The following is a 27552-nucleotide window of genomic DNA, read 5'->3' as shown; positions in this document are numbered from 1 at the left end:
TGGGCCTAGGCATTTCGGCTGGGAGAAGCAAGCAAGCAGACGCGATGAAAATGGAGGCTGGACGCCTCTTTGCACAGACCCCGCATCCATGGGAAACACGCACCCCTGCAGGACCACCATGCGAGCAGCAGGGGGCAACCAACGACGTCTCTTTGCTCCCACACAGCCCAGCATCAGTCGATCATGAGCTTCCGAGGTGCTTTCCCTCGCTCATGTCACTGAAAGTATACCTTATCCCAAGCTCCCCCTCACCCGATTGTTTGTAAATCTACTGCACGTCAACCCCCTCAATCGATAGGTCTCTTTACCGTTGTATCCGTGTGTACCGCCAAACGCCTCTCGCCATCCCGTATCAACAACAACTTCCGTACTTGCTCACGATGGGTTTGCCGGAAGAGGTCTCCAAGCTTGAGCTTCCGGTGCTGCCGACCTCTGACTTTTGGAACGAGACGCAATGGAGCGTTCTATTTTCCTTGCTCGAGGCGGCGTTGCCGTCCATCGCGCGGCCCGCGACCCTCTCAGACAAAACGAACCAGGTCCGAGTGTCTGAGGCCGAATATGCGCAAGCTCTCCAGCTGGTCCAGAATACTATGAAGAACCCCCCGTCAGAGGAGAAGTTTCAGGAGTACCTAGCACACTGTCCCGCGAAGGAACCCAAGTTCGTCGAGAGCGTCACGAGAACCCTGGCCGCGCTGCCTAGTGCTGCCCAGAAAACGCTGGGTGGTGCAATGGGCGCGTTGGGGTATGTAGCGAGCCACCCGTCCTACCATGGATGATTGAGAACATACGAATGGGGCTGACCAAATGAAAGAACCCGCACCGGTACCTGGTTTCTCACGGGTTACTGGACCCCGGCCAACCAGCAACCGCTCTACGTTCGTGAGAGGATGCTCAAGGCGTGGCAGACCTCCAGAGTGCCGACTATCCGCGTCTTGTCAAAGTCACTATGTCTGCTGGCCCAGAAGTGCGCCGTGCAGACCAGCCCCCTGTTCAGAGAATTGACTGACTACACCGACATGCCTGATTTCCAGACGCACGGCGAGGGCTTCGACTTTAATTTCATGCAGTTCGAGTCGTCAGCCTCACCGGCCATTGTCGAGACCGACGTCGTCATTGTTGGCTCTGGCTGCGGAGGCGCCGTCGCTGCCAAGGTCCTGTCTGAGGCGGGCCACAAGGTGCTCGTCGTAGACAAGTCGTACTATTTCCCGCCCTCGCAGCTGCCCATGACTCAGGACACGGGGTGTCAGTACCTGTACGAGAACGGCGGCTTCATCACCAGCGATGACAACTGCCTCAACATGGTTGCCGGGAGCTGCTGGGGAGGTGGTGGCACCGTCAACTGGAGCGTTAGCTTGCAGACCCAGGGCTTTGTGAGAAAGGAGTGGTCTGAGCAGCGCGGCCTGCCCTTCTTCACCTCGCCGCAGTTCCAAAACTCGTTGGACAAGGTATGCGATTTCATGGGCGTCAGCGCCGACAAGATCAAGCACAACCACCGCAACAAGGTGCTGCTCGACGGGTCCCGGAAGCTCGGGTGGCACGCGGCCACGGCCCCGCAGAACACCGGCGGCGCGGAGCACTACTGCGGCCAGTGCCACCTCGGCTGTGGATCGACGGAGAAGCAGGGTCCCACCGTCAGCTGGCTTCCGGCGGCGGCGGCGTCTGGAGCTAAGTTCATTGAAGGATTTGAGGTTGAGAAGGTTACTTTCGACGAGTCCACAGGCTCGAAGCGTGCGACCGGTGTCGTCGGAAAGTGGATATCGAGGGATTCCAACGGAAACGTGAGCACGCCGGTGGAGCAGAGGACCACGAGGCAGGTCATAATCAAGGCCAAGAAGGTCATCATGTCTGCCGGCTCTGTGTCGAGTCCTCTCGTGCTGCTGAGGAGTGGTCTCACTGTGAGTCGCGGTTTCTCACGACTAAGTCTATTCTGCTGACCAGGTACTAGAACCGACACATTGGACGCAACCTCTACGTTCACCCCTGCAATTTTGTCGGCGGATATTGGAAGGAGGATGCAAAGCCATGGGAGGGTAGGTCGCAATCACGCCAAAGTGTACGCAGAAGACTGACATGTGCAGGTGGCATCATCACAAGCTACTGCTCTACATTCGAAGATCTGGACAAAGCAGGCCATGGTGTGAAGCTCGAACCAACCTGCATGATCGTACGTGTTCCAGCATCCTCCTTGAACAGGCCCTAACACGCCCGCAGCCCTACGCGATTCTCTCAAGCATGCCCTGGCAGAGCGGGCTCGCCGCGAAGATGGCCGAACTTCGCTTCCGCCACTTTGGCGCCTTTATCTCCCTGACCCGCGACCGCGATCCGGGCCGCGTGTACCCGGATCCCGTCACCGGCCGCCCGCGTATCGACTACGTGGTGTCGGACTTTGACCGCGCCAACACCCTCGAGGGTGTTATCGCCCTCGCCAAGATCTGCTACGTCGAAGGCGCGTCCGAGATCCACGCCTTCTTCCCCGGTCTTGCGCCTTTCGTCAAGGAAGACCACGCCGAGCCGCCCGAGAAGTCCATGGCTGACCTCTCGTCGTCCTCCCACGAGAATGGACTGGAACACGACGGCACGCTCGACGGCGTCAACGACCCCAAGTTCAACAGTTGGCTGGAGGAGGTTAGAAAGGTGGGTAACGCGCCGCCCGTGGCCATCTTCTCGTCTGCGCACCAGATGGGGACGTGCAGGATGGCGCCGAACGAGGACGAGGGTGTTGTAGGGCCCAAGGGACACGTCTGGGGCACAGAGAACCTGTTTGTTGCAGATGCGAGCGTGTTCCCAAGCGCCAGCGGCGTCAACCCGATGATTACCAACATGGCCATTGCCGACTGGATCGCGGCGGGAATCGCAAAGGAGCTGAAGACGCAGGCTTGATAGAGCTCTGTACATACACGACTGTAGAATTGTGTGCGAATACCCGAATGAGAGAAGTGGGACAATCTTAGTTGTTCCAATTCAGATCTAGACTAGTTGTTTTCGTGTGTCACCTGTGAGCCGCATCACGGCATCTCCCACCGCCCACTCTTCCCCCCGTCCTTCAACACAACCCTCAACCCCCCAATGACCATGCCCTTGTCCACCGCCTTGCACATGTCGTACACGGTCAACGCCGCTGCCGAAGCAGCAGTCATGGCCTCCATCTCGACGCCCGTCTTGCCGTCGCAGCTGACCGTCGCCTCGACGTTCAGCACCGTCTCGTCCTCGCGCTCGGATGCGGGCTCCAGCTCGACGCCGACGTGCGACAGCAGGATCGGGTGGCACAGCGGGATGATGTCCGGCGTGCGCTTGGCGGCCATGATGCCCGCGACGCGCGCCACACCGAGGACGTCGCCCTTCTTCATCTGGCTCGCGCGCACGAGGCGGAGGGCCGTCGGCGTGGAAAAGGTCACGGCGCAGACTGCCTTGGCGACGCGGGCGGTCGGGGTCTTGGACGAGATGGAGACCATGCGCGCCGAGCCGGTTGGGGACACGTGGGTCAAGGTGGGACCCTGAGGGGCAGCGGCATCGTCTTCCGGTGAGCGTGAGCCCCGTCGCAACGGCGTGGAGGAGAAGAGGCGGGCTTGGTGGGCGTACGTTGTCGGGACGAGCAGGTGGGTTGGTACTCTTGGGACGCCTCGGGGACGCGAGGGGACAAAAGACCTAGACCCAATCAAGTCGGACATCTCAGGCGCACGAGCTGAAAGAGACGGAAGCGGTTGAGAATCTAAGGGACAGCTATATTCAGTCTCCCGTCATGTACATCGGTTGATTCATGAGCCCCGTAAAAGCCGCGCCCAGCCGTGGTATACAACGCCGTTTCATGCAAACCAGACTCCCCTCCGAAAGATGATGGGAAGGCCGTTACCCACCTATCAAGATCATCGGCCTGTTCTTCATGTGCTCCAGCTCTCCAATGCCCGCGTGCTTCTCCTTCTTCCTCTTGACCGCCATGCCAATGACGTCGAGAAGCTCTGCCTCGTTAAGCGCCGTGCCCAGCGGCTTCTCGGCGTCTGCCAGCCCCTGCCGACGGTCCATCTCGATCTGTTTCATTGCCTCGAATGCCTTTTCGTCAATGGGGTCGCCGTTGTTCGACTTGCGCAGAATGTCCCGCAGCGAGACCTCAGTGTTTCCAAAGAGACAAACTTTAAGGTTTCCGTCGCTGGTAATGCGCAGTCGGTTACAGGTGCCGCAAAAGTTGTGCGTCATGCTCGTGATGAATCCTATCTTTCCAGCGTGTCCCGGTATGCGCCAGGTCTTGCTCGTGTCGTTCTTGTGGTCCTTGACCTTCTCCAGCGAGGGGAACTTTTCCCTGATCATATCCAGCATCTCGGCATAACCCAGCATCTTGCCCTGGTTCCACTTATTGCCGTCAAAGGGCATGTACTCGATGAAGCGTACCTCGACGTCCTTTTCCCGTGTCATCTTGACAAAGGGGACAATCTCGTGGTCGTTGCGGCCGCGCATGACTACGCAGTTGATCTTGAACTTGATGCCCGCGCCGTGCTTGTTGAGCTCAAAGATCCGGTCGATGCTCTTTTTGACGGCGTCAAACCCGTTCCTCCTGGTCATGATGGTGAACATGTGCGGATCCAGAGTATCGAGACTCAAATTGACGCCAGTGAGACCGGCCTCCACCATGGAGTCAAGCTTTCGATGCAGTGACAAGCCGTTGGTGGTGAGGCATAGCTCCTTCAGTCCGTGGGGCCTCAACGCCCCGATCTGGTGCATGAGCGGCACGATATCTCGCCGCACCGTCGGCTCTCCCCCCGTCAGCCGGATCTTGGAGACTCCTTGTGACACAAAAACGGAGGACAGCAGTACAATCTCGGGGGTCGTCAAGAGTTCCCTCGTCGGCGATAGCGGCACCCCCTCTTCTGGCATGCAGTACACGCACCGGAGGTTACAGCGTTCCGTAACGGAGATGCGGAGGTAGTCGTGCTGCCGGTGAAAGTTATCGGTGAGAAAATCGGAGAAGGGTTTCGCATCCTTTATGAGTTCGCGGCGTGATAGTGGTCGTCGTTGGGTGTTCGGTGTGACCTGAGCTGCAGCGGCCGCATTCAGACACCGCGCCTGCGTCGTCCACACCAACTGCGACCTACTATTCCGTGGCATGCGCCCGCTGCGCAGCGCCGTGCGAGGCAGCATGCTGTGTCTCATGGTGGCGGCCTTGAGGGATGTTACGAGTCGGACAGAATGGATGTAGGAAAGGGACGCAGGAAGACAGAGAGGAAGGAAATGGCTGTGGCTAGGCGTCCTTCACGCTGCGCGATCCATCACTGATATGACATTCAGCACGGCGAGGAAGTACGTAAGAAGATGTCTTGAAAGATGGCAACTTTGCTGGAGCTGGGGTTGCTCGATTGATATGCTATCAGGGCAATGAGAGAGCCTTCTCCGAGGTTTGAGATATGTGACCAAGGTGAGTCAGCATTGGCGTGGCGATTACCTATTTGACCGAGTTTCGAGCCTACTTGAGTTAAGGGCGCATTCGACACTGAGAGGAAGGCGGGGGATGGAGGGGAACTGCTGCTGATTGCTGAAGGACCGACGCACAGGTCACCGGGTTTGGCGGAGTTGAGCGAAAGCCAGCGGTCCTCCGGCCTACCTAGGTTAGTATGGACGGGCGGTTCCCTTCGGCCCTGCAGTCTTCAGTGTGTTGGCCAAGCTAGCACCTGCCAGTTGGTTGCCAAATTACCATCGCCCTGATTGGGCAGCTGCCCGTGGCGGTCCTGCCCGCACCTCGTGGTGGACCGTGCTGATAGCTGCCCGGCGACCAAACAGAGGAGGCCGGAGCCCCGCACTAGTCTCGGATAGGAAACGAGGTAAACAACGTTGGCGACGATGTTTCCTTCCGTTCCATGCGACACCGGCTTTTCTTCAAGACTCCACCGAGACCCCAGACACTTCACATGCCGGATTCTTCAACTTGAGAAAAAGGAAGCTTCCACCATTCGCGAATCTCACCTCCCTTGTCTCTACCTGTCTCAGGCCTTTCCGTCCTGGGAAAAGCGAACCCCCTGACTTCCGAACATCACCACTCCATATCGACGACACCTCAACGCTAACGCGTGAGTGCCATGCAGCATGCACTTCTCCAGGATCTTCAAATGTAAGTCGGCCCAAGGGTGTGCCTCACTTGTTGCTGACACGACTTCCGGTAGCATCGCCTCACTGCGTCGCAAGTCCTGATGGAACTCTGATCGCAACCCTTACTACTGGCAGCATCAGCTTCCGGTCTATCGAGACTTTGGAGACATCCCACAGCGTCAGGCTGCCTTCAAAACTCGGCCCAGCAAACGCCTTTCTGTGGTCTCCGTCATCGCGTCGCGTTCTCGTCAGCTTTGCCGAATCCATCCATGTCTACTCGGCCCTCGAGTCCGGCTATCGTGCTGTCGTCCGCAACCCTGCTTCACCAAACTTCAAGCCGACCTTTGTTCAGTTCGGCGCCTCGGACAGTGAAATCGTCATGTGCTCTTCCTTTGGTCTGAAGTTTTCTGTGTTCGACCTCACGACATCGAGAGCAGTCGAGATCGGCAGCCCCAAGTTTCATCAACCGACATCGGCGCCCCGAGGATTCGCTCTTCGACCTGGTTCGGGCCACTTGGCTCTGTTGACCCGCGTCGCTGGAAAAGACATTGTCAGCATTCACCATCCCACAACGAGAGGGGTTCAGAGATCCTGGCACCCAGAGACGGTCGACGCGCAAGGCTTGACCTGGACTCCAGATGGCCGCCGGCTTATAATGTGGGAGTCTGCAGCCCAAGGCCACAAAGTCTTGTTTTACACTGCAGATGGGCACCTCCTCAACACATGGTCTGGACCGTCTGCCTTCGAGCCTGAGGAGAAGCACTTCGATCTGGGCGCGGGGGTAAAGGTGTGCCAAGTCAGCCCAGATGGTGCTCGCATTGCCGTGTGCGACCACACCCGAAATGTCTGCATCTTGGACACCAAGCCAGCGACTGCATCAATGAGGCTTGAGCATCCTGCAGCCATCGTTCCGAAGGATACCGTTCAGGTGGGTGACGCAGGATTCGAACTTGCAACTTCGCAGGCTAATGAAGAGCGGTAGATCTGGCAAGAACAAATCGGCAATGCCCAACTAGGCTCAGCTCACACATTCGTAAAGGCCACACAATCGGTCTCTGCTCCTGGCCGAGTGAGTGGTGGAAGCGTCGAGACCAAGCCAAACCGTACCTTGGCCGTCTTTGATGCCTCGTCGACTCTTCTAGCCACAGCCTTGGAAGACTGGCCAAGCACGGTTTGGGTCTGGGACATCTTGTCATCGGAGCTTCGAGCTGTCCTCGTATTCCACGGCAATATTTCGGCGTTGACCTGGCACCCAACGCAGCGCGAGCTGCTCTCCATCACTTGCGAGGGCGATGGCTACGACGGCCTGGTGTTCACCTGGGATCCCTTATCTGATGGACCCAAGACAATTGACTTTGTAGCACAGCTACCCGACGCAAAGTTGTTCGGCAAATCGCAGGTGTCCTGGCTCAATTGGGCCGGTGACTCTGCCGTGCTTCTGATGGGGGATACAAAGCATCGCCTCATGGTCTCCATGTCCGAATCCGACACCTACGGAGCTCCTTGGCAAGACGCGCAGCGCAGTGACTTGACAATGACGACCGGGAAGGACGAAACGCAGCTGGACCCAACTGCGTTCGCCGAGTTCGACGAGGACCTGTCCAATTTAGACATGTCAGAAGTGGACGACACCTTCTCTTTCAAGAAGATTTGATCGATCGCTCGTTGGCTACAACCTCGGGTCCGAGCCAGCTGCGGATACGCAGAGTCTCAGTCCAACCAAGTGGCCAAGCCAAGACTTTGGTATTTTCATGACCCAACTAGGCGGTCTTGATTGGTTTCCAGCCACCCGCGTGTATAGATCATTGCAGCCGGGAGAGTAATCAGATGCATGGCCACTAAGATCCGTGGATTGACGTCTTCTGGGGGTCCTGTTCAGCTTGGATCATTGCCTCGCAACCAAATCCTGCACGAGATCCATTGGGGAAACCCCAAAAGTCGCAGACTGTCACTGCATCCCCTCGCAGTGAGTATGAGGGGAGGTCGAACACCGAGTGGCCTGCCGGATGAGGTCGGCCAGCACTTTGCTCACCGCTGAATTGTCGAGAGGATCTTGAGGCTGCATTTTCAAGTTGAGACAGGATCGCGCGGCGCTTGAGAATGACTCCGGGTGACCACCATCCGCAGGGCCTTCCCAACCAACAAGAGCTCGCATGGAATCCTCGTTGCTTTTGGCAACCTTAAAGATGGGCGTCGAAACGCAGGTCCTTGCCCGCACAAATCAGCATTGCGCAGATGCCTAGACTCAGCTCCGTTGCTCTTCAGCAGGATTGACCAAACCTTCAATCAGCTCCGTCGGAATCGAGGGCGGAATTAGTGGTCATCAGCTCTGACGACAGGTTCAGCTAGCCAAGGTACCGGCCGCCATTTTGGGTGCCGCCGGACCCCTGTCGCCCCCTCCAAATAGCTGCCGCGCGAGACCCTGGCAATAGCTGGCACACGGCAGCCCAACCCCCGGTCGAATCGAACATGAATGCAACCCACTATCGCGGGCTATCTTTGGGACTTGGACGAGAGCTCTTCTCGAAGATGTCGGATGCCCATCACCCCCTTCAAGTACCTTCAACTTGACGCTTCGAAGCTTTCTCTGCCACCAATGTCACCCAAACACCAGGAACGTGGCGCAAGATTGGATCAGGCGATATTGAACGTAGTCTGCTTACGCGCACCAACAATATCTGCGGGTGACAGGTCACAGCGAGAAGCAAACAGCACCAGACGACCCCACAAGATCAGGGACTCTTCATCCATGATGGACAGTTTCCTCTCTCGTCACGATCCCTTTGGTCACTCGATGTGGGTACTTGGTACAAAATAGGCGTGGTCTGTCCGTCAAATCAGCCAGCTTCACCCGAGACGGAGCAGTACAATGACTTGCGGAAGTTGCCTCGAGACAGCTTGGGTACCTGTGCCGACGTTTATCTGGAGTGGGTTCGCCGCCAAGGACGCGGTCCAGCCAAAATCATGGATGGCTCCACGGCAAGCTCCTCATCGTCGACGCAAAGGATGGCAGGGGCTACTTATTGGTCAAACAGCAGCAGCGTTGACAGCATTGCCGCATAGAAGACCGACATTGGAGGTCCGGCCAGCTTGACAAACTTCCCCAGAATATAAAAGGATTTCCATTGTTCTTTGTCTGCAACCTCGATTCATTGTTTCAATTCCTGCCTGCCCTGGACATCTCACGGTTGGCTAAGATCGTCTTGGTTTGTCGCCGGATCTTGTCATACATGAGATCCCTTGTTTCGTCTTGGTTCCCAGCCGTCGCACGAAACTCTGGTCCGACTGAGCCATTGGGCTTACTTGTTGGACAAAGTCTGTGTTCGGAGCGGATTCCCGTCTCAACACGTCACCATGCAAGTTGGACAGCTCCCTCCGGGTCCCGAGACAGGAAATTTCTACATCCCGATTTGCAATGTGTGTTTCACCAACACGAGCTGTGCCTTCTAGCCCTCTGACAGTCGGCCTAGTTACCATTCGACACAAGATGGCAGGCGCTTAAGGAATGGCTTAGCCGCGACTGTGAAGTCGACTACATTCAACTCTACCACCCCACCTCGGGCTGGATCAGGGTCAAGGGGCCATACAATTTTTATCGTGCATGTGGTAGGTGGCCAAATCGAAGCGTGTCCAGGACCTGCTAACACGCGCTCAGATCGTTTGAAGGATGGAGTGTTCAACGGCAGACGCATCATTTACGATGACAGCAACATGACGAGTGCAATCGTCGTCAAGGAAGTGCACAATGACGAGAACGCGATTCCAGTGAACGGTACCGTGAGGTCTCGCCAACCAACCCCTGCACCATTCTCTGCACAAATCGACCATCAACCCGCACCATACTCTTACGCATCCTCAGAAGCATCATCGTTTGAACAACAAGTGAGAGCCTACCACTACATGGCGCCAATCTACAGTTTCTGACTTGCAGCAGGTTCCAACGGACCTCGGACACTTCAGCCAGGGGTATGATGGCACTCAGATACAGGGAGCATGGTGCCCTGAATACCCTGCGTACGTGTCCAACAGTGGATTCTTTGCGAGCGCCGCGGCTCCAACCAACCAACCCAGCCAGGCTGTCTCTGTTGAACATAGACGAATCATAATTAGACGGATAGGACACAGCACTCCGGAAGACCAGATCAAAGCGCTCATTAAGCAAAGCCTGGCACGAGTTACCCCGGTAAAGGCCGAGCTCCAGAGGATCGACGTCCCCCGAGGATCAGGCAGTCAGAACAGAGGACACGCCTTTGCAACATTTCGAACCGCAGACATTGCTCGAAGCGTTGCTGAGTCGCTCAACGGCAAAACTTGGAACTCCCGTCGGCTCGAGGCGCGTCTTACTACGGAAGGTGTCGCAGAGGAGCAGGCGAGCCGCGCGTCTCCAACGCCGACCTCGAGTTCGAGTTCGCGGCAGAAGAAATGCGACAGCTCCAGAAAGAAGACAAGCGAAAAGGCGCGTGCGCCGGTTCCCTCGGGGTCTGCTAGCCGCCCTCCTGAGCCTTCTTCGTCTCGCTCATTGCGACAAGGGTCGTCAGGTTCCAGCAGCTTATCGTCAGCAGAGCCGTCATCATCGCGCCAGACGAGGAGCCAGCAGCCAGCAGGGCCGGTGATTGCAGACGGGACTAGTCGCAGGTCTCGGTCCGAATCGAAAGAGGGGAGACGAAAGTAGTCATTGTACCAACAGATGCGAGCAATTGAGATACCCCTGGGGAGCGCCAACACAGCTTGTTAGTCGGGAAAGCCAGCTATCTACCTCTAATTTGGGAAGAGCGTCTGCCAAAGGCAGAACTTGTCCCTGTTAATGCTGCCATTTAATTCATCAAAATCTATGAAATTGTATCTACCACTCACATCGACGCCTCCAAATTTAGTACTCTTTTGTAACACGATAGATAGCAAGACCTCATAGCCAGGCCTGTGACTAACCTGTCATCTACATACTGGGTTCTTCTATCGGTAACGTCTTGGACAAGTTCAACCGCAATGACCAGTCTTCGGCCAGGCGAGCCAAGCAAAGGGTAAGGGCGCCCTCGGACTCATGCGGTTTGCCCTACGTGTGCTGCATTTGTCAATGGATACCGTTGGCTCGGTTGGTCGGGTACCAGACCAGGCCTGGTGTGACGATTCAGGAATCCGTGCATGGCAAGCAAACAACGGTCCCAGATCCGGCAGTCGGGCTAGCCTCCACCTCGCTCTCCCACCAACAAATCGCCAAAGGATCCGGGACCAGCGGTGTTGCTACTGTATCCGAGACCTGAGGGGGCTCCTGGTCTGTAACCTGCCAAAGGGGATTGGACGGGTTGAAGACAGAATGCGATTCGGGTTTCGTATACGAGACGGTTGCAAACACAGCGCTGAGCTTGAGGCTGAAAAGGAGACCGGTGAAGCAGGGCCGCCGTGGAGCCAAGGGAAACAATCAGAGGTGCAACAGTGAGCAGGAAGGTTATCTGCATTGCAGAGGACCCTAGCGCGGGTTTCCGTCGTCGGGACACAGCCCTGGGCGGCCATGGAAGCGACTTTGGCAGCCGTTGGTTGCAGCAGCGGTTGAAGCGGGGAGGGGGGATCCATCATCCACCGGCTGCACGATTTGACGCCCGGTACATTTGATGTGGGTGGTGTTGAGGTTATGCTCGGAGGGAGACGCAGCCTGATCACCGCGCATGTACTCCTATCCCGGGAGCCAATCCCGGAGCATGCCCAGAGGACTAGATCTGCGGGCTTGGTGCAACAACGGGCCCCGTGCCCGACCCCGACGCCTCGGGCCCGCGGCCGATGCCACATTGACGGCAGAGGTCTCTGTCTGTCTAACCCCCACCGCACGAATCCATCCATTCTCGCGGCAGCTACCGAGGGAGAAAGAAAGAAAGACGCAATGTGGTGCAAGTCAACGTTGGCTCCCGCCTTGCCTGCCCCGACAGCGACCTCGTCCCGAGGCTCGACAGCAACCCCATCCCACCACCACCATCCCATTCTCTGCCCTACCACCACCACCACCCTCTTGAACCCTCGTCCATGGCACCTCCCAAAGCTCGGACGGAGTTCATGCACAAGATACGGGCACTTGTTTGGCCTCCTGCAACACCTACCCGCGACGAACCCCGCTCCAGCGTCTAATTAGCGACTGGCGCGACGACACATTGCGATTTTGTCTCTGGGCGCCGCTGCTGCTGCCGGGTGGGCGGTCGTTCATCACTTCTGCATTTGAACCGGCCCCGTGCGGATACCCACCCGGCCCGATTTTGCGAAAAGAAGCCTCATGACCTCGAAATTTCAACTGACAAAAAGCAAAGCTGGGGCGGGTACACGATTTTCGATCCGGGAGTCAACCCGCAGTGTTCGGTATCGGGAAAACCAGAGAACAAGACGACGACGTGCCGTGTCCGGAAACTTGCATGGGGCTGGACCTCTCGGTCTCTCTCTCATACAAGCAGCAAGGGGGCTGGGGCGACTTGGTCCATGACCGGTGAGCCTCACACCCCGGACAGTACGCCTTCACCGAGAACGCCCCTGCTTTCTCACTGTGTGACAACACATACACACACACACACACACAACCAAGTCCACGAATGGCGTATGGGGAATCTTGCTTCTGTATCTGCTTTTGATCATGCTCTCTCACTTCCCCCTGCTGCAGAGACAACGCTGCAGAGGAACGCTTCTAATGCTACCCAACGCCGCATGCGTACGTTCCATTTCCTCCTCTTGTGCATTCACCCTTTTCGTCCCTCGCTTGTCCATTCATATCACAGGTTCGTCGTGAAAAAGAGAAATCAGCCACCAAAGTCCATCTTCAGCGCAATGCTGGGCTGCCCGGTCGCACTCGTCGCGGCCTGTTCCGACGAGCCCTGCTGCCGTCCCCACCGGATGACCTCCTCCAGGAATGCCTTTTGCCCGTCGTTCATGTTGGCCACGACGGTCCGGAACGCGCTCTGGTCCACGGCTGCCAGCTCCAGTAATCTTGCACTCGTGTCTCTGTACGCGTCCTCGCCTTCGGACGAGGCACGCGCGAGGAAGGTGGGGAGGATAAGGGCCATGGCGACGGGGATGCGGTCGCGGGGGACGTTGCCCAGGTACTGGCTGAGCGAGTGCGCAATGAGGGAGCGGGCGTTCTCGGGATCCTCCGGCTCCGTGTTGGTCACGAAAGCGACGAGGCGCGGGAGGAGGTAACGGACGATGGTGTGGTCTGCCGGTGTCGTGTTGGCCTGCAAGAGCAGGGACCTGATGCAGTTTGCTGCAATCTTGGCGGTCTGGGGTTTTTTGTACATGTTAGTCACTCGGAAGATTATTTGAGGGAGGGGAAGAAGCAGCAGAAGGAGGGAGACAACATACCATGCGGTCCGTGAGGCAGTCGACGACCTCGTCGAGGTACCTTGCCACAAGCGGATCGTTTGCCGCCAAGTGATTCGTGCCGCCCGTAAAGAGAATCGTGCTCGCGAGCAAACAGTTCTTGACGCAGGTGAGCGATGTGGGCGCCTCGCGTTTCTGGGCGTTGAGGTAGATGGAGAGGAAGCGCCGCAAACAGCCCTGCAGCTGGACGTCCGTTGGCGTCGGGCCGTTGCCGCTTGTCCTGCCAACGGGCGACTTGGTCATGCTCACCACGAAGCGCTTCAGGGTGGGCAGGGATTGAGGCACAATGACCTCCTGGCATCCCGGGGTCGCCAGGATGGTGGCTAGGATATGGATGATGCAGGCGTGCAGGTCCGTCTTGATGATGGAGGGGAAGACCTCGGCAGCGTCGACGAGGGCGTTGAGAGACGAGCGGATCAGCAGTACCGCTTCCTCTGTCATCTGGTGGCGGACGGGCTGGTTTGCTTCCGTGAGATTGGGCAGCAGGCCGGAGAGGACGAGGACGATGATGCGCGTGAGCTCGAAAAGCTGGTCGATGTCGTCAGAGAGGTCGCCGTCGTCGCCCGAGTCCTTCTTCCGCGCGGAGGGGTGGGAGACGCAGAGGGCTCTCGCAATCTCCACAATCACGCCTTGGACGTCGAGGCCTTCTGTCAGGACAAGTCGGTCCAGGAGATCCATGGTCTCGGAGAAGATCGCCTCTCGGTAGATGGCGTGACCTGACACGCTGGGGTGCAGAATCTTCTTCAGGGCCTGCAGGATTGCCAGGTTCTGCTCCTGGGTGGCCAAGGAGTCGCTCTGTCCAGGGCGTGTAGCCAGGGCCTCAAAGGCGATGCCGAACAAGACGAAGAAGAATGCAACGGGCTCGTCACGATAGTTGATGTCTGAGCCCTTGGTGTTGCCATTGGTGTTGAGTCCCTCAGACTCCTTTCCGTCCAGCGCATCGAATACGAACTCGCTGTCCTGCTCGATGAGGCTAGCAATGGCGTCGACGAGCTTCAGCCAGGAGTCTTGGTAGAACTTAAGTAGGGTCTCGCGGTTCAATGCAGCGTAGATAGTATCGAGACTGCCAGAGAGTGAGGGGGGGCCGAGGGTCATGGAGATGTCGGGCTCGAAGCGCAGGCGGGCAAACTCTCTGAGTGACTCGAGCCACAGCGGCGTCAGGGTTCCAATGTGCGGTTTGAGGACGTCGAGAAGGTATTTCTGTTCAGAACTGGCAACTTGGAGCTCTGCCCAGGCCGAGAAGACGGCCATCTTGACCATGACTTGTGCGTTGGAGCTGAGGCCCTTGAGATCGCCAATACCGGCGTTCTCGTGATCCTTGGAGAAGTTCTCAAGGGCAGACACCAACGTCTTGAGAATGCGACCCATTCTGTCCACGTCCGTGACAATTCCCGTAGAGATGAAGCCAGCACAGACATTGACGGCTTCAGATGCAAGCTCGGGAGACGAGTCCGCAGCGAAGGCGGGTGTCAACGCCGAGCTGATCTGGGCCTGGTACTGCTCCAAGAGCATAGCCTCCTCAAAGTCGGGATCGGGCGTTCTGCCAAACATCTTGAGGACCGCGCCGATGATCTTGAGACCCCAGACTCGCAACTCCAGCACGCTAGACGTGGACGCCGAGAAGGCCATGCGGACGACATCGGCAATCTTGTTCTGGAGCGCCGTCTGGGCGGCAGACTCGCCATTGGTCATGACATCCTTTGCGATGAGGATAAACATGTCGTTGATGCAGCTGATTGCGAAAGTGGTCACTTGCCATCGAAGGGGCTCAACTTCGGATCCGGCCTTGTTGTCCTGGTCGTCCTTGGCCGTTCCGGCGAATCCGGCGACCTCCTCGTCCTGCAAGTCTGGCATGCCGCTCGAGCCCTTGTTTCCAGAGACGGACTCCTCCTTGGCCTTGGCTCTTGTCATCTTGAGGACGCCCTGGAATCTCGTGAGCCAGAGGGCAGTGTCCGTGAGGCACGTCTGCCGCATCCAGTTCCTGAGGATGTTGCGAATGCCGTCGTGTGTCGGCGCGTCGTCGAGAACCAGCCACAACTGGTCCTCGAATCCCTTCTCTGCAGCACCAATGACATCACTTGGATTTCTCTTCATGATGTTGTATAGGCCATCAACAGCAACGTCCCGCAGTATGGCGTATTCTGACTGGAGGTACTTCTGGAGAACCTTGACGTATTCCTCAAAGTTCATGTACCCCGGAGCATAGAGCGACAAATGCTCGAGACAGCTCAATGTCGCCCTCTGAACAAGCAAATCGTACTCTTCTTGAAGCTGGCCGACGAGGTTGAGGATAAGCTCGCGCGACTTGGTGGAGTCTTGCAGGTCAGGACCCAACACGTTGATGAGAGAGTCGACGCAGCGCGTGATGGCAGCAGTGGTCGAGAGCTCCATTTCCAGGTTCATGGTGATGGCAGAGGAGATCTCGGGGTTGTGCGTGTCGGAGACGTACAATTGGGCCAGCATGCCGAGTGTGCTCGGCACGTACCCAGCAAAACTCAGGCCAGCGGCATCTGAAGCCAACGCCAATGCTTCCAAGGCCCAGAAGTGCACGGTAGGATGAGGATCGTTGCAGAGAGACATCAAGATACCCAGAATCGTCTTCAAGTGATACCCTGCCGCCATACCGCCGACCTTGGTCTGGATCGACCCAAGAGCCATTGCACAACCAGCGCGCGCGCTAGGCTCACGGTTGCTGACAATGGTGTCGACAAGGTACTTAATTTCGTGGTTGGTGAAGGCGTTGCCGCAAGCGTTGCAAAGTCTCGCGACCGCGGCGTATCCAACGCTTCGGACGTACTGGTCTCCGTCGATGACGAAATCACGGAGCATATCCTGGATGAGCCTCTCCACGGCGAGGTTGGTGACGTTGCCCGGGGCCGACTGCGTCTCCTTGACGGCTACCCGCAAAGTGGACAGGACGGCAACGGACACGTTCACGTTGATGGCGGCCTTTCTGCCAGGGTCTCTCAGCAATGTGCCGGCGGACATGAATGTCTTGACCTGCTCCAGCACGCTCTCCTGTACCTTAGGCGGTGTCAGCGGAAACACAAAAGCAAACAGCTGGATGGCCATGTTGATGACCTCGGTGGCCGGGGGGTCAGGAATGGTGAGCTCTGTGGCATCACCGACGTATAGCAGGGAGGCGTCGTGTTCTAGGGTGCCGCAAACTGGCGACAGTAGCAATCGGTCTATCGATTCTTCGGGGCTGTTTTCTTCGAGGGGCGTGCCTTCTATGGAGTTGTCCTGTTGACCCGGCAGGCCCTTGACCTTGAATCCGGAAATGAGGCCGGTGATGCCAAAGCCGGAATTGTCGCCCACGTCCCAGACGGTCTCGAACGTGGCTGCTGCATTCGCTATGGACGCGCTGAGAGAGTTGGCAGAGTAGTTCTCTGGGTCTGCGAAGAGAGAAATCGCAATGGTGAGCAGGTTCGACTGGAGGAGCGCCTCGCTGCCACCGGCGGGGCTGAGGTTCACGAGCTTGATGTAGCACTGCAGCACGCGGCGTTGAACCATCATGTCCAAATCGTGCAGCTGAAGCGCCGGCGTCAGTCTCTGCGACACATCATCGGTGATCTTCTTGGAAGGAAGAGTTCTCAGGAACGCAGAGGTATTCTGCAGCATTGTGGCTATACGCTTGGAAACGTCAACCGTCAGCAGCCTAGTGTTGAATTGCAGGAACGACAATATCGAGCCCAGAGCACACTCTCGCACGTGAGTCAGGAAAGAGGCCTCGAGCAGACTGCGGTGAGCGGTATTGTCTTTCGACAATGGCTTGGGCAGCGCATTCTTCCAGAGTAACAGCAGCTGGGAGAGGTGAATCTTCACAAAGTTTGGGCCCAGAGACATCAAACCACCAATCAAGATCCACGCTACCTGAATCTGAGTGCTAGAGACTCTCAGCTCGGATTGTCCGCTCGACTTGAGCAGGTTGGTCGCCATCGTCAGGACACGGCTGTTGATATCAACGGATCCGTGGAGGGGCCGCGCGGGGCTTGCGCTCAACGTTGCTGCCAGACCATGAGCAAATCCGACGCATCGCCTGGGAGAGTTTCGTCCACTAGTGAGAAGCCCCAGTTCTCTGCTGAGGCTGTTCATGCACACTGACAAGCATGGCAGGAGCTGCTGGGGGCAGGCGAGGACGAAAGCCTTCATGCATGCGGAGGCATGGACCTGCACCGAGTAGCTGGGGTGCTGAAGGACTCCCAACAGACCGTCTCTGCATGGTTCCGCAAAGTTGTTCGCCGCAGACCCCAAGCAGTTGATGAGCGAAGCTATGGCGCCGAGGGCTGCGATCAAGGTGTGCTTCGTCGGTTCCGAGCGCTCGACCAGGGCTTGCGGATAGTTCTTGAGAATGTCGTTGATGATGAGTTTGGCCGCCGTCGTCTGTCCAGACTCGCCTAGAATCTTCTGCCCGATAACGTCCTGGAGAATGGTGTCAACGATGCGCCTCGAGATCAGGAGACGATAACGGTTGTTGAGGATATTGGGCTGTCCGATCAGGTCGACGGTCAGATTCTCGAGGATCTTGAGGTAGTTCGTCTCCACCGTCCTCTCACCAAGCTTTCTCAGTACTTTGCCGTAGCAGACGCCTATGGCCGCCCTGGCTTTGTTCGACGTCGGCATCTTGGTGTACTGGGTCGAAAGGATCCTCAGAATCTCAGTCAGCGACAGCGCCAGATCCTGCGCCCTCTTCCCGCCGGGGGCAGGGCTGCCCGGTCTCGACGTGGGCAGATCGTCCTCGTCAGCAACTATGCTGGCGGCCGTGCCAGTGCGCTTGATAGGCTTCTTGCTCATCCTCTTCTGAGCCTTCGTCAGCGGGGCTGCCTCCGCGACGCCGGTCTCGGAGTGCCCCCTGACCATGGCCTCAGCCAGCGCCTCCGCGGCGGCATGTCTGACCTGCGACGACGAAGAGTCGAAGATCTTGAAGATGGCGGTCTGCAGTTTCTCAAAGTCGTTCGAGTTCTCAAAGTATGGCGTGTGTCGCACGAGGGCCCTCAGGGCCCGACAAGCGGAGACGATGACCAGCGAGCCCTTGTCGCTGGTGCCGTAGCTGCGCGACTGCTTGAAGATGTCCCTGGCAACATTTTCGTCCATGCTGCCTTCGACCATCTTGACTATCTTGCCCAGCGACGTGAACACGGCGGCGCGCAGGCCTGCGTTGCTGGAGGACGACTTCAAGAGCTTGATGAGTGTCGCGCACGCAAGTGGGTGCAAGCCAATGGCGCTGTCGCCGGCGGATGCGTACACGTCGCCCAGACACGCGACGGCGGCGTGCTTCGTGCGCGGGCCCGCATCCGTCTTGGATCTGGCTCCAGTGATGATGGCGATCAAGTCGTTGATGGTCTCGAAGAGAAGCTTCCGGTCGCCATGTCCAAAGATGTGGGCAAGACACTTGCCGAGATTGTTCCTGACGACGCGGCTCGGCTGGGGCGAGGGTAGGTTGACGATTTGCAAAATCTCCTTTTTGAGGTAGAACTGCTGGGCGGTGCAGTCGTCGGCGGAGAGGCTCAGGACGTGCTTCGAGAGGGTCGAGACAAAGGTAAGCAGGAACAGCTCCTGCTGCTCGGCGGGGAGGGCCTGGAGCTTTGGGACGTCGAGCTCGGGGGTTGAGGTCGCTGCCGAGTCGGTTATGGACGAGGTCGTCGCCGTCGGGGGAGGAGGCTGCGATGGGGGCGCCGTAGGTGCAGCTGATGACGGCCGCGGCGAGGCAGCTGCTTGCGCGGCGTCCTCGTGGGAGCCATTGGGAGCTCCCGTCGACGACATCGAGGGAGTTTGTCTGATGACCACTGGGGGTCCGGTAAACTGTTCTTCTTCAATTGGGTTGTCTGTCTTCTTTCGTCGGAAGCTCTTTGAACGGGGTGTGTTTGGTATATTGGGGACAGGTTGAGGGACGGGACAGGCATGCGGTCAGGTACGGGATGGGATGGGCTAAGGTAAAGCAATCAGGGGCGCGGACGCTACCCCCCGGCGGGTCAGCCCAAGTTTGGGCGGGATGCCATGACATATCACTTGAGGCGCTGGGCGGGACAGCTGTGGCTCAGTCTCAACTCTGCGAAGTGTCAATTCAGGGTCTGGGCCAATGGAAGCCACACACCACCTGTGAGTGTGCTAGCCGTTCCCGCTGTCCCCCACTTAAATTTTGGAGCTGTCTCTGACATGCCGCACGATTGAGCTCCCCCAAAGTCGTGGTCGTCCGTGGCCCGGACATGACATGAACCAGAGGAGGTAGCCCTCACACCCGAAACCCGGAAGCCGCCCCGACCCGATCCCGGCCCCGAGTCACCGTCTCTCCTCAACGTCAACGATGCGTCCATTCGCCGCCGCCGCCGCCGCCAGCAGCAGCTCCTTGCGGAGCATCGCATCCCGCGCCATCGTCCTGGGATCCCGATCTCAGCCCACCTTCTGCCGCCAATGCCTCCGCCCGTTTTCGACGACGCCCGCCGTCGCGAGTGGACACAACAAATGGTCCAAGATCAAGCACAAAAAGGGCGCCACCGATGCGCAAAAGAACAGCATGCGCAGCCAGCACTCCAAGAGGATCACGCTCTGTTCTAAGTTGTACGGGACGGTCGACAACCCCCAGCTCGCAAACGCCATCGAAATCGCAAAGAAGGCCGGCGTCCCGAAGAGCCTGATCGACTCCGCCATAGCGCGCGGACAGGGTCGCTCCGCCACGGGCGCCGCCCTCGAGACCCTGACCATCGAAGCCATCCTCCCGCCCGGCGTCGCACTCATCATCGAAGCCGAGACCGAGAGCAAGGGCCAGACCCTCCAGGAACTCAGGTCCCTCATCAAGAAGCACAAGGGCACTGCCAACACGGCATCATTCTTCTTCACCCGCACTGGCCGCGTCGTCTTCGAGGCGAAAGAAGGCGCAACGGTGGACGACATCATGGATGATGCGATCGAGGCGGGCGCCGAGGACATTGAGACAGACGAGGAGGGCAACCTGATCATCTGGACGCAGCCGAACATGACCACCTCCGTCGCGAACGGCGTGGGCCCCAAGTTCGAGCTGAAGCTGCTGTCCTCCGAGATCATCTGGTCCGCAAATGAGGATACCAGGGTCGGCATCGAAAACGGTGAGGATGCGGTCATGCTCGGCGAACTCTTGGCTGCGCTGCAGGACTATCCGGAGGTCCAAGCCGTGTACGGCAACCCCGCCAAGGGAGCAATCTCGGAGGAAAGGTGGTCCAAGATCGAGGAGAACCTGGACTCGTAGGTCCTGGTCAAAGCCAAGGCTCTCTCTCTTCTCTGTTTGATATGTACAACATGTAGAACACACGTATAATACAACACTACAGATGCTCTGAGGGGCGAGTGCTTGCAAAGGTCCTCCTGCCCAAACGCCGCGTCCGTCGCATGCAATTTCCCCAAGCCGAATATTTTTGACATCCAAACGCCAATATGATACAGCACCCCTCCCCCGCATAGAATCCACACGTGGGACATGCCCCCAACCCTTCCACAGCGAAGGGTCTCGTTACCGTCCTCGTTGATATCCCGTCCGTCGCAATCATGCCTCGCGGGCGTCCTACTGCTCCTCGTTCGAAGGCGGGTTCTGCGCCGCCTGGGCGGCCTCCCGGTCTTTCCTCATCTGGTCAACGAGTCGCTGGCGCTTGGCCAGTCTGACGTACTCCTCTTTGATGTCTTCGCGGTCGAAAGGTATCTTGTGCGAGTGCTCGGCCTTTGGCCAGAAATCGGGGACGGCGAAACGGTTGTCGAGGTTCGTGCCAAAGTAGTACATGATGCCGATGGGGAACATGACATACATGCCGAACTGGATCGATAGTGTCAGTACTTTTCACTCCCGTCGGCCCCGAGAAGGGAAAAAAAAAAAAAGCCTAGTGACACAAGACTTACCTTGAAAACTTCCAGATTAAGACCACCCATTGTGAATTGTTTGCGCGTGTGTCGTGTAGTGTGCAATGGCTGATCGAAGTCAATGACGCTGGGTGGTCGGACGATTTCGAGTGTGGGTGGGTGATGGAGCTCTACAGCGCGTACTGAGAATCATCTGCAGCGGTATTGGACGCCGGGGTGGCGCGGGCGGTCCGGAACCTCGGCGCAATTTTTTCCACCTTCTCCGGGGTTTGGGTGGGCCCATGCCCGATCTGACAGAGCCCGCTGTCACGCAGCGCCGATGCACATTCACGACTTCACTCCGCTCGCCAAACTGACCGTGCCCATACTTTTCTCTCCAATGACCCCGTGGGCCTTTTACATTCAATATTTATAAACTACGATGATGTCTGGTCAGGTATGCCATGTACGAACAATGCTTTCGACCGCCGGTCCCAGAAACCCCGCCCCCACCCAAAGACTCAGCATGCCGCACCGTCCAGTTGCCTAGCCAAAAACTGCCTCTAAACGCCTAAGCATGGTCTATGTACAGACTTCCGGAACCCTCTACAGTTGGCCCATACCCATATCATACACATGAAATTTGGTGAATAAGTTCGAACTGCCGCAGTTAATGCGGTCGCTGAGCAGCGGCACGTCGCTGGCTCTGTGCTTCCTCCATCATCATTCGTTCTGTCAAACTTCGAGGCGTCCCCGAGAACAATGCTTGTCCAACGCTGGCGCGATAGCTACTGAGATCACCATCGTCGACGCCGCTGCGTCCGTCCAAACCTCCGATAAAACTGCTGACGTCACCCAGCGAGGCTGCTTGCTGGTACACATCAGGATTCTTGACAACCGGCATGATCACAGGTCGACCCCTGAAGGACCCGACCGACCCAGAGATAAGGTGCGCGGGGATCTGCGGCTCTGCTTGCTTGGGAATGGACACGGCGGGTGAGGTTGAGTACAATGTCTGCACCACGGGTTCGCTTGATTCAACCTCGTTGTCGTCATCGTCCTCGTCCTCTTCTTGTATCGGTGCAGGCCTGGCCCGAGGCTTGGGCGGAGCACTCAACCCCTCGAAATGGAACATGTCCTCATCATCTTCCTCCTCGACGCCACTCCGACTTGACGACTGGGTCTCTGTGTGAGGTGCTGGCTTTTCCGAGCTGGGGCTCTGGGGTACGGGGACTGTCCTTGTCGGCGAACGTGATGTTGGAGACATGATGGCCTTCTTGTTAGCAAACGACTTTGGCTTCGCCATGGCAAGGAACTCGTCGTCGGAAGAGCTGTCGTCGCTGTCGTAGTCCCTCGCTGTGCGGACTGGCTTTAAAGGTGCCGGTGGTTCTGGGGCGCGCTGGCGCTCGCGTTCACGCCCACGCTCTACTTCAACCTTCTTCGGTGGGTCCTGGAGTTGGACTTGAGGCTGACGGGAGCCGCTCGCGTGCAAAGAACTCTCAGAATCAGACGTCGCCATGCTGCCATTCTCAGACCCAGCAACGTCAGGGTTCACCACAGTCCATACGGTATTCGCATCCAAGGGAGCTCTGGAGAGAGCCCGGAGTGCCTGGGAGGAAGATACCTTCTTTGGCGGGGGGCCGAGGTCCTCATCAGGGCCCAGCAGAGACTCGACAGTCATTGACTCATCTTCAGGCGGGGGTGGTGACCTCGAGTTGGCCAGGGTGTGTGACTGCACCAGTGAGGGCTCTGTCGACTGCGGCGAGGCTGTAGGCAGCACCTCTGTTCCCTCAAACTCGAAGCGTACTCGGCGGGGGCTGGCGGGGGGCTTAGATCCGCCGCTCGACGCCCGTCGCAAGGCACTCCGGCGGACCTTGGATTCGCTCTGCTCAGAGGTGCCCGAGGAGGTTGTCTCGTCCGTCGCCCGGCGCTCGTGGTTCGGCCGCTCGGGCGTCTGGGTCGCAGCGACAGACACCTGCACAGCGGGACGGTCACTCGCCTGTCCGGAATTGCGCCGACCCATATCGTCGTCGGTGGTGGGCTTTGATGGTGGTGAGAGGACTGGCGAATGGTTCGTCGCGGGGGGCGGTTGTGCGCTATCGAGCAGAGGCAGGTAGGTCGGAGTGAAGAGGCCGTGCAGTTCCCTATCCCTTTCCCGGTCGTGTGTACTGTCGGGAGAGGTTAGGGTGGCAGTTCCGGCATGAGAGAGGACGGATGGGGGAAGCGCAGAGGAGGGAGTCGACTGCGGCGTCGGGGTCGGGGCACGGCGGTCGGGGGAGGTGGTTTCGGTGGGCTTGTCGGGGTCGTCGGTGGGCGGCGGCGGTGGGGGTGAGTCAACGTGGTCTCGTGGGAGAGTGAGGGCGGGAGCGAGATTGGGATAGTTGTGGAAGGAAGCGGCGACGAGACGATCGACCTCGGCTTGCTTGTCTCGTGGGAGGTTCTGGAGGAGCTTCTGGGAGTACCTATAGAACTCGGTTGCCATGTCTTGGCGGTAGGCTGCAACCTTGTGGTCGAGGTCGGCTAGCTTCTGATGCAGGTCTCCGATGAGCCTCGTCGCATTGTCCATATCCACCACCATATCGGTCAACAGGACTCAGACTCAGCCGAGCAGCTACTCCAGCGACAGCGGCAGCGGCAGTGGCAGCGGCAGTAGCGAGACTGGCCAGGGGAGATGGGCGGGCGAGGGCTAGGAATCGGGGCGAGGAGGTGGGCCAATGGGTTCCTAGGCGTGGGCATGACGCAAGGCGTCTGAGAAAAGGGAGCCCGTCGCGGCGAAATGGTCGGCGGCGTCCAATGTTTGTTCGGGGTGGACGATTGACGGTTGCGGCCAGGCCACACCCACTTTAGATTTGCAGTGCGAGAGGTAGACGCACGGCGAGTGCAGGGCCAGAGGCAGATGTGTGCGCCGAGCGTGTGTGTGCTGTGCTATGCTATGCAGAGTACAAGGTAGGTAGGTAGGGTATCGGTGATTTACCCTGGGGGGGCGGCGGCAGCAAGGCGAGGCGAGACGAGGCGAGAGCGATGGCGGCGGAAAGAAGAGCGTCGGACTGCAGATGGGCGCGCGCGCGCGTGCTCAGAGTGTATGTATGAACTGCCTGGGGAATGTTTCTCCTGCTCCAAAGTTCCCCGCGGAGAGAGAGAGACAGAGACAGACTCTGGTCGAGAGTTGGAGAAGAACAGCCCAGAGATCAGGTCGGGGCCCCGGGATGGTGGTCTCGAATCAGGCCAGATGCGAGAGGGTGTGTGTGTCTGTTGTCTCTGATGCCGGTTGAATTCCAGGGAGGTGGTGGTGCCAGAAAAGTCTTGCCTGTCCCAAAAGCGTAAGGCAAGGCCCTAAGGGCAAGTTAGAATTGCGTGGTAAGACAGGCCGGAGAGGAGCGGTCTACCTAGGTACTGGGGGCAGGTTTGGGGTTGGGGAAGAGGTGGAAAGAGACGACGACTGACAGACAGCCAGCCAGGCCGCAGGTGACAAGAATGCGCAGCGCAGCGCAGCAAATGGAACCCGGAACAGAACGAATTGTTTGTGGACGGCCGGCTTCTAATTCTGTGAGGGGCTGCTATCCGTACCTCTTCGAGGGGAAGGACCCAAGGTGCCCTGCGGTGGAGGGGAGGGGAGGCCTAGAACACCCTAAAGATGGTGTCCCCGATCCCCACTGTCTGGACTTTGGGTCGGTTGGTCGGGTCGTGGCCGCCAGGCATTTTCTCTCTGCTGTCATAATCTCTCTCTCTCTCCCTCTCTCTCTCTCCCTCTCTCTCTCTCTTCACCTGCACTCCCACTCCTCCGCCTTCCTCTCCCGCAGGTCAGTCAGTTCTCAGTTCAGCGAGGGGCACACACACACACACACACACGCTTTCTCTACATGGACACTGGATGGGAGAGCACTCCGAGAGGAGGGGAAGCGGAGGGGAGGGGAGGAGAGGAAAATCTTTGGGGCACGCAGAGGTACGTACCCTTTTACATGAGGGACTCGGGCAAGGATCCACGCCCACCCATGGAGGGCACCGAACGGGGCCCTGGAAGGCTTGAAGGCTTAAAAGCCTTGGGAATCTGCAATGTCGCCTTCCACTTCCAGGGTGCGATTGCCCAGCCCAGCCCAGCTGCCAGGTGCTAGGCCCTGCCCGCCCGCCCTTTACAGAGTACGGTGCTGGTCAACTGGTGCTCGTGCCTGTGCCTGTGCCTGATGGCCCAGCAGGGCCCGTATCTGCGTCTGCGTCTGCGTCCTCGCTTCGCCTCGCCTCGTCAGGCTCCAGTGTCCAGACTCGGGGCTCCCATATCCCCTGGACTGCACCGCCGTCCCGTACCTGCCGACCGTCCGTCCGTTGTTGCTCTCGGGTACCGACGGCCTCGTTCTCACCGAAGCACCGTCAGCTCACAATATCTCCATGCTCCAGCTTCATCGTTCTCCTTCCCGTCCTCATCGTCAGGGATGCTTGGAACAGCAGCACAAATTGGGAACCCGGCCTGTGGATCAATGTCATCATGGACGGAATGAAGGCCTGTCCCATCGGCCCTTCCGTCCGTTCTCGACTCGCCGTCTGCATTCTCTGAGACTTACATGTGCGTCCGTCTGAGGTTGTGATGCACCTGCAAGTCTTCTTCCCATGGTTCCTGTCGACATGTCTCGTTCTCTCGTTCCCGCTGCTTTCGGGTTCCCCCTCGTTGCCCGCGGACCGCACATCTCACTTGATAACCCACAATTTGCTTCCATTCAATTACCGGGCCAATATCAAAATCCACAAGAGAAGCACAAAGAGAAGAAAAACTCAGACCCCACGTCTGCCAGGCACTGTTGCAACGATTGCTGCAACCTCAGAGCTATCAAACGATCTCGGCGCCCGGCTAGCGCCTTGTTTCTTCAATACACGTGTGTATCTGCCCATTCTAGACAATCATGAGATGAGCCCATCACACACACACACACCAACACAAACATGTGCTCTCTTCACAACTTACACGACACTTGCCGATTGCCCTCCGCGAACCCGCCCGCCAAGAACCAGAATCTTGACTTTGCTGATAACGCGGGGTCTGTTTTGGATGAAGGCTAGACTTTCCAACCTTTGGACGAAGCCGCGCAACACTTTTTTGTGTTGATGGGCAAGGTTGGGTGAGGCTTTCAAAACAAGCACTGACTGCGGGTTTTGTCAAGGTCGCTCGTCCAACCGCCAATGCTGTCGGATACTCCTCCCCCCCTCCCTCGTGCCCTCACTTATGAAAAGCATCCTGGCTAACATGCAGCCACTTTTTCGTGTCGTCGAGTAATCCATTAGCAAGGTTTTGCTGCAGCAGCCGGTTCTCCAAGTCGTCAACGGCACCAGCCAGTCACGGGTAATGTCGTGGCGGCATGGCATGGGGGTGTGGTTTGGGATGCATAACATTTGACTTTCCGACATGCTTTCCTAGACGTTCCGCCGAGATAAGGTGGGAGGGGTGCTTGGGGGAGGGGGATGGGGGATGGGAGGGGGAACAACACTGAAGTCAGAAGTGGGATGACCCCCTCCTCCCCTCCACGTCGTGGTCCTCCCCCCAAAGTCACGAAGTCACCCCTCCTCCTCAAGGCTCAATCGTCAACCAACCCCCCGCCGCCGGTTCCCTGACCGAGTCCGGCTCTTGGTGTCACGCGGCCGCTCCCCACGGCGCATGACTGGCCATCTCCTCTCACCGGTCCCGGAATCCCGTGACAGAACCTCCCACCCGACCCCACGGGGCCAACAGCTTTGCAGTCACGGGATCGACCACAGCTGAGTATCTTGTCTCCTCTTCCAAGTTGTCGCCTTCTTGCTCATCCTCTGTAAGTTTTCCCACCGCAGCCCGCCCCCTGGTCCAATCCCACGTCTCGCAGATCACTCGCAGGCCTCCCAGGCCCGGGGCTCCGCCCAAAATTAATTAACTGTTCGCCCCGGCTGAAATGCAATGCGGTCATCGCTGCTACGGCATCGCTTCCATTTGGCAGTTCCGCATTGCAAAAAATGTGACATGGAGGCAACAACCTAAAAACCCTCAACAAAAAAATGGCTGCCTTACTCAGACAACCATTAAGCTTATGCCCACGGTATCCGAGTACGACAGTCGCGCTGGCCATGGGGTATCATCCATCCAGTGGCAACGAGCCTTTTGCCTAGCACACACTTTTGAACTACCTGGATAAGCTGAACAGCTCGTCCAACGTGTGTGCTTTCCATACATGCGCGCGCTGCTTCACACTGCTACCATTGCCCCCTTCCAGTCCGTTGTTTGCCTGTCAAGCAAAACCAAGAGTGGCCTAGACACGTTGCGGCCAGCCGTCGCTCTCCCGCTGTCACCGCTGCACGGTGCGGTCATACTGA

At 58.0% G+C, this 27552-nt stretch overlaps 9 protein-coding genes across 9 annotated transcripts; 4 read left to right on the top strand and 5 right to left on the bottom strand.

Annotated features, from left to right (window-relative positions):
• Positions 1-380: 380 nt before the first annotated feature.
• FAO2 (Long-chain-alcohol oxidase FAO2) lies at positions 381-2880 on the top strand (the record flags this gene model as incomplete). The annotated part of the gene is made up of 5 exons (XM_036633103.1): positions 381-742; positions 812-1895; positions 1946-2030; positions 2079-2164; positions 2212-2880. The coding sequence occupies 5 exons, from the start codon at positions 381-383 to the stop codon at positions 2878-2880; spliced, it is 2286 nt and encodes a 761-aa protein (XP_036501432.1).
• A 125-nt stretch (positions 2881-3005) lies between these two features.
• On the bottom strand, positions 3006-3668 carry moaC (Cyclic pyranopterin monophosphate synthase; the record flags this gene model as incomplete). Its single annotated transcript, XM_036633102.1, has 1 exon — positions 3006-3668. One exon carries the CDS (start codon positions 3666-3668, stop codon positions 3006-3008), a length of 663 nt encoding a protein of 220 aa, XP_036501439.1.
• Positions 3669-3846: 178 nt separating this feature from the next.
• On the bottom strand, positions 3847-5142 carry Mocs1 (Molybdenum cofactor biosynthesis protein 1; the record flags this gene model as incomplete). Its single annotated transcript, XM_036633101.1, has 1 exon — positions 3847-5142. One exon carries the CDS (start codon positions 5140-5142, stop codon positions 3847-3849), a length of 1296 nt encoding a protein of 431 aa, XP_036501438.1.
• Positions 5143-6069: 927 nt separating this feature from the next.
• On the top strand, positions 6070-7726 carry WRAP73 (WD repeat-containing protein WRAP73; the record flags this gene model as incomplete). The annotated part of the gene is made up of 3 exons (XM_036633100.1): positions 6070-6094; positions 6147-7000; positions 7055-7726. The coding sequence occupies 3 exons, from the start codon at positions 6070-6072 to the stop codon at positions 7724-7726; spliced, it is 1551 nt and encodes a 516-aa protein (XP_036501437.1).
• Positions 7727-9426: 1700 nt separating this feature from the next.
• On the top strand, positions 9427-10807 carry CGCS363_v001250 (uncharacterized protein; the record flags this gene model as incomplete). Its single annotated transcript, XM_036633099.1, has 5 exons — positions 9427-9489; positions 9543-9678; positions 9728-9954; positions 10007-10472; positions 10800-10807. 5 exons carry the CDS (start codon positions 9427-9429, stop codon positions 10805-10807), a joined length of 900 nt encoding a protein of 299 aa, XP_036501436.1.
• A 2038-nt stretch (positions 10808-12845) lies between these two features.
• On the bottom strand, positions 12846-19185 carry sip1 (Pof6 interactor protein 1; the record flags this gene model as incomplete). Its single annotated transcript, XM_036633098.1, has 2 exons — positions 12846-13322; positions 13405-19185. The coding sequence occupies 2 exons, from the start codon at positions 19183-19185 to the stop codon at positions 12846-12848; spliced, it is 6258 nt and encodes a 2085-aa protein (XP_036502381.1).
• A 541-nt stretch (positions 19186-19726) lies between these two features.
• CGCS363_v001248 (putative transcriptional regulatory protein) lies at positions 19727-20644 on the top strand (the record flags this gene model as incomplete). The annotated part of the gene is made up of 1 exon (XM_036633097.1): positions 19727-20644. The coding sequence occupies one exon, from the start codon at positions 19727-19729 to the stop codon at positions 20642-20644; it is 918 nt and encodes a 305-aa protein (XP_036502382.1).
• Positions 20645-20956: 312 nt separating this feature from the next.
• On the bottom strand, positions 20957-21315 carry CGCS363_v001247 (Protein PET100; the record flags this gene model as incomplete). Its single annotated transcript, XM_036633096.1, has 2 exons — positions 20957-21202; positions 21286-21315. 2 exons carry the CDS (start codon positions 21313-21315, stop codon positions 20957-20959), a joined length of 276 nt encoding a protein of 91 aa, XP_036502383.1.
• A 580-nt stretch (positions 21316-21895) lies between these two features.
• CGCS363_v001246 (uncharacterized protein) lies at positions 21896-23803 on the bottom strand (the record flags this gene model as incomplete). Its single annotated transcript, XM_036633095.1, has 1 exon — positions 21896-23803. The coding sequence occupies one exon, from the start codon at positions 23801-23803 to the stop codon at positions 21896-21898; it is 1908 nt and encodes a 635-aa protein (XP_036502384.1).
• Between the last annotated feature and the right edge of the window lie 3749 nt (positions 23804-27552).

The sequence above is a fragment of the Colletotrichum siamense genome, assembly GCF_013390195.1.
Source record: "Colletotrichum siamense strain Cg363 chromosome Unknown KSG_Cg363_contig01, whole genome shotgun sequence".
In the NCBI taxonomy this organism is placed as follows: Eukaryota; Fungi; Ascomycota; class Sordariomycetes; order Glomerellales; family Glomerellaceae; genus Colletotrichum; species Colletotrichum siamense.
The sequence above is the reverse complement of the archived record's forward strand: the minus strand, read 5'-3'. Positions and strand labels throughout refer to the sequence as shown.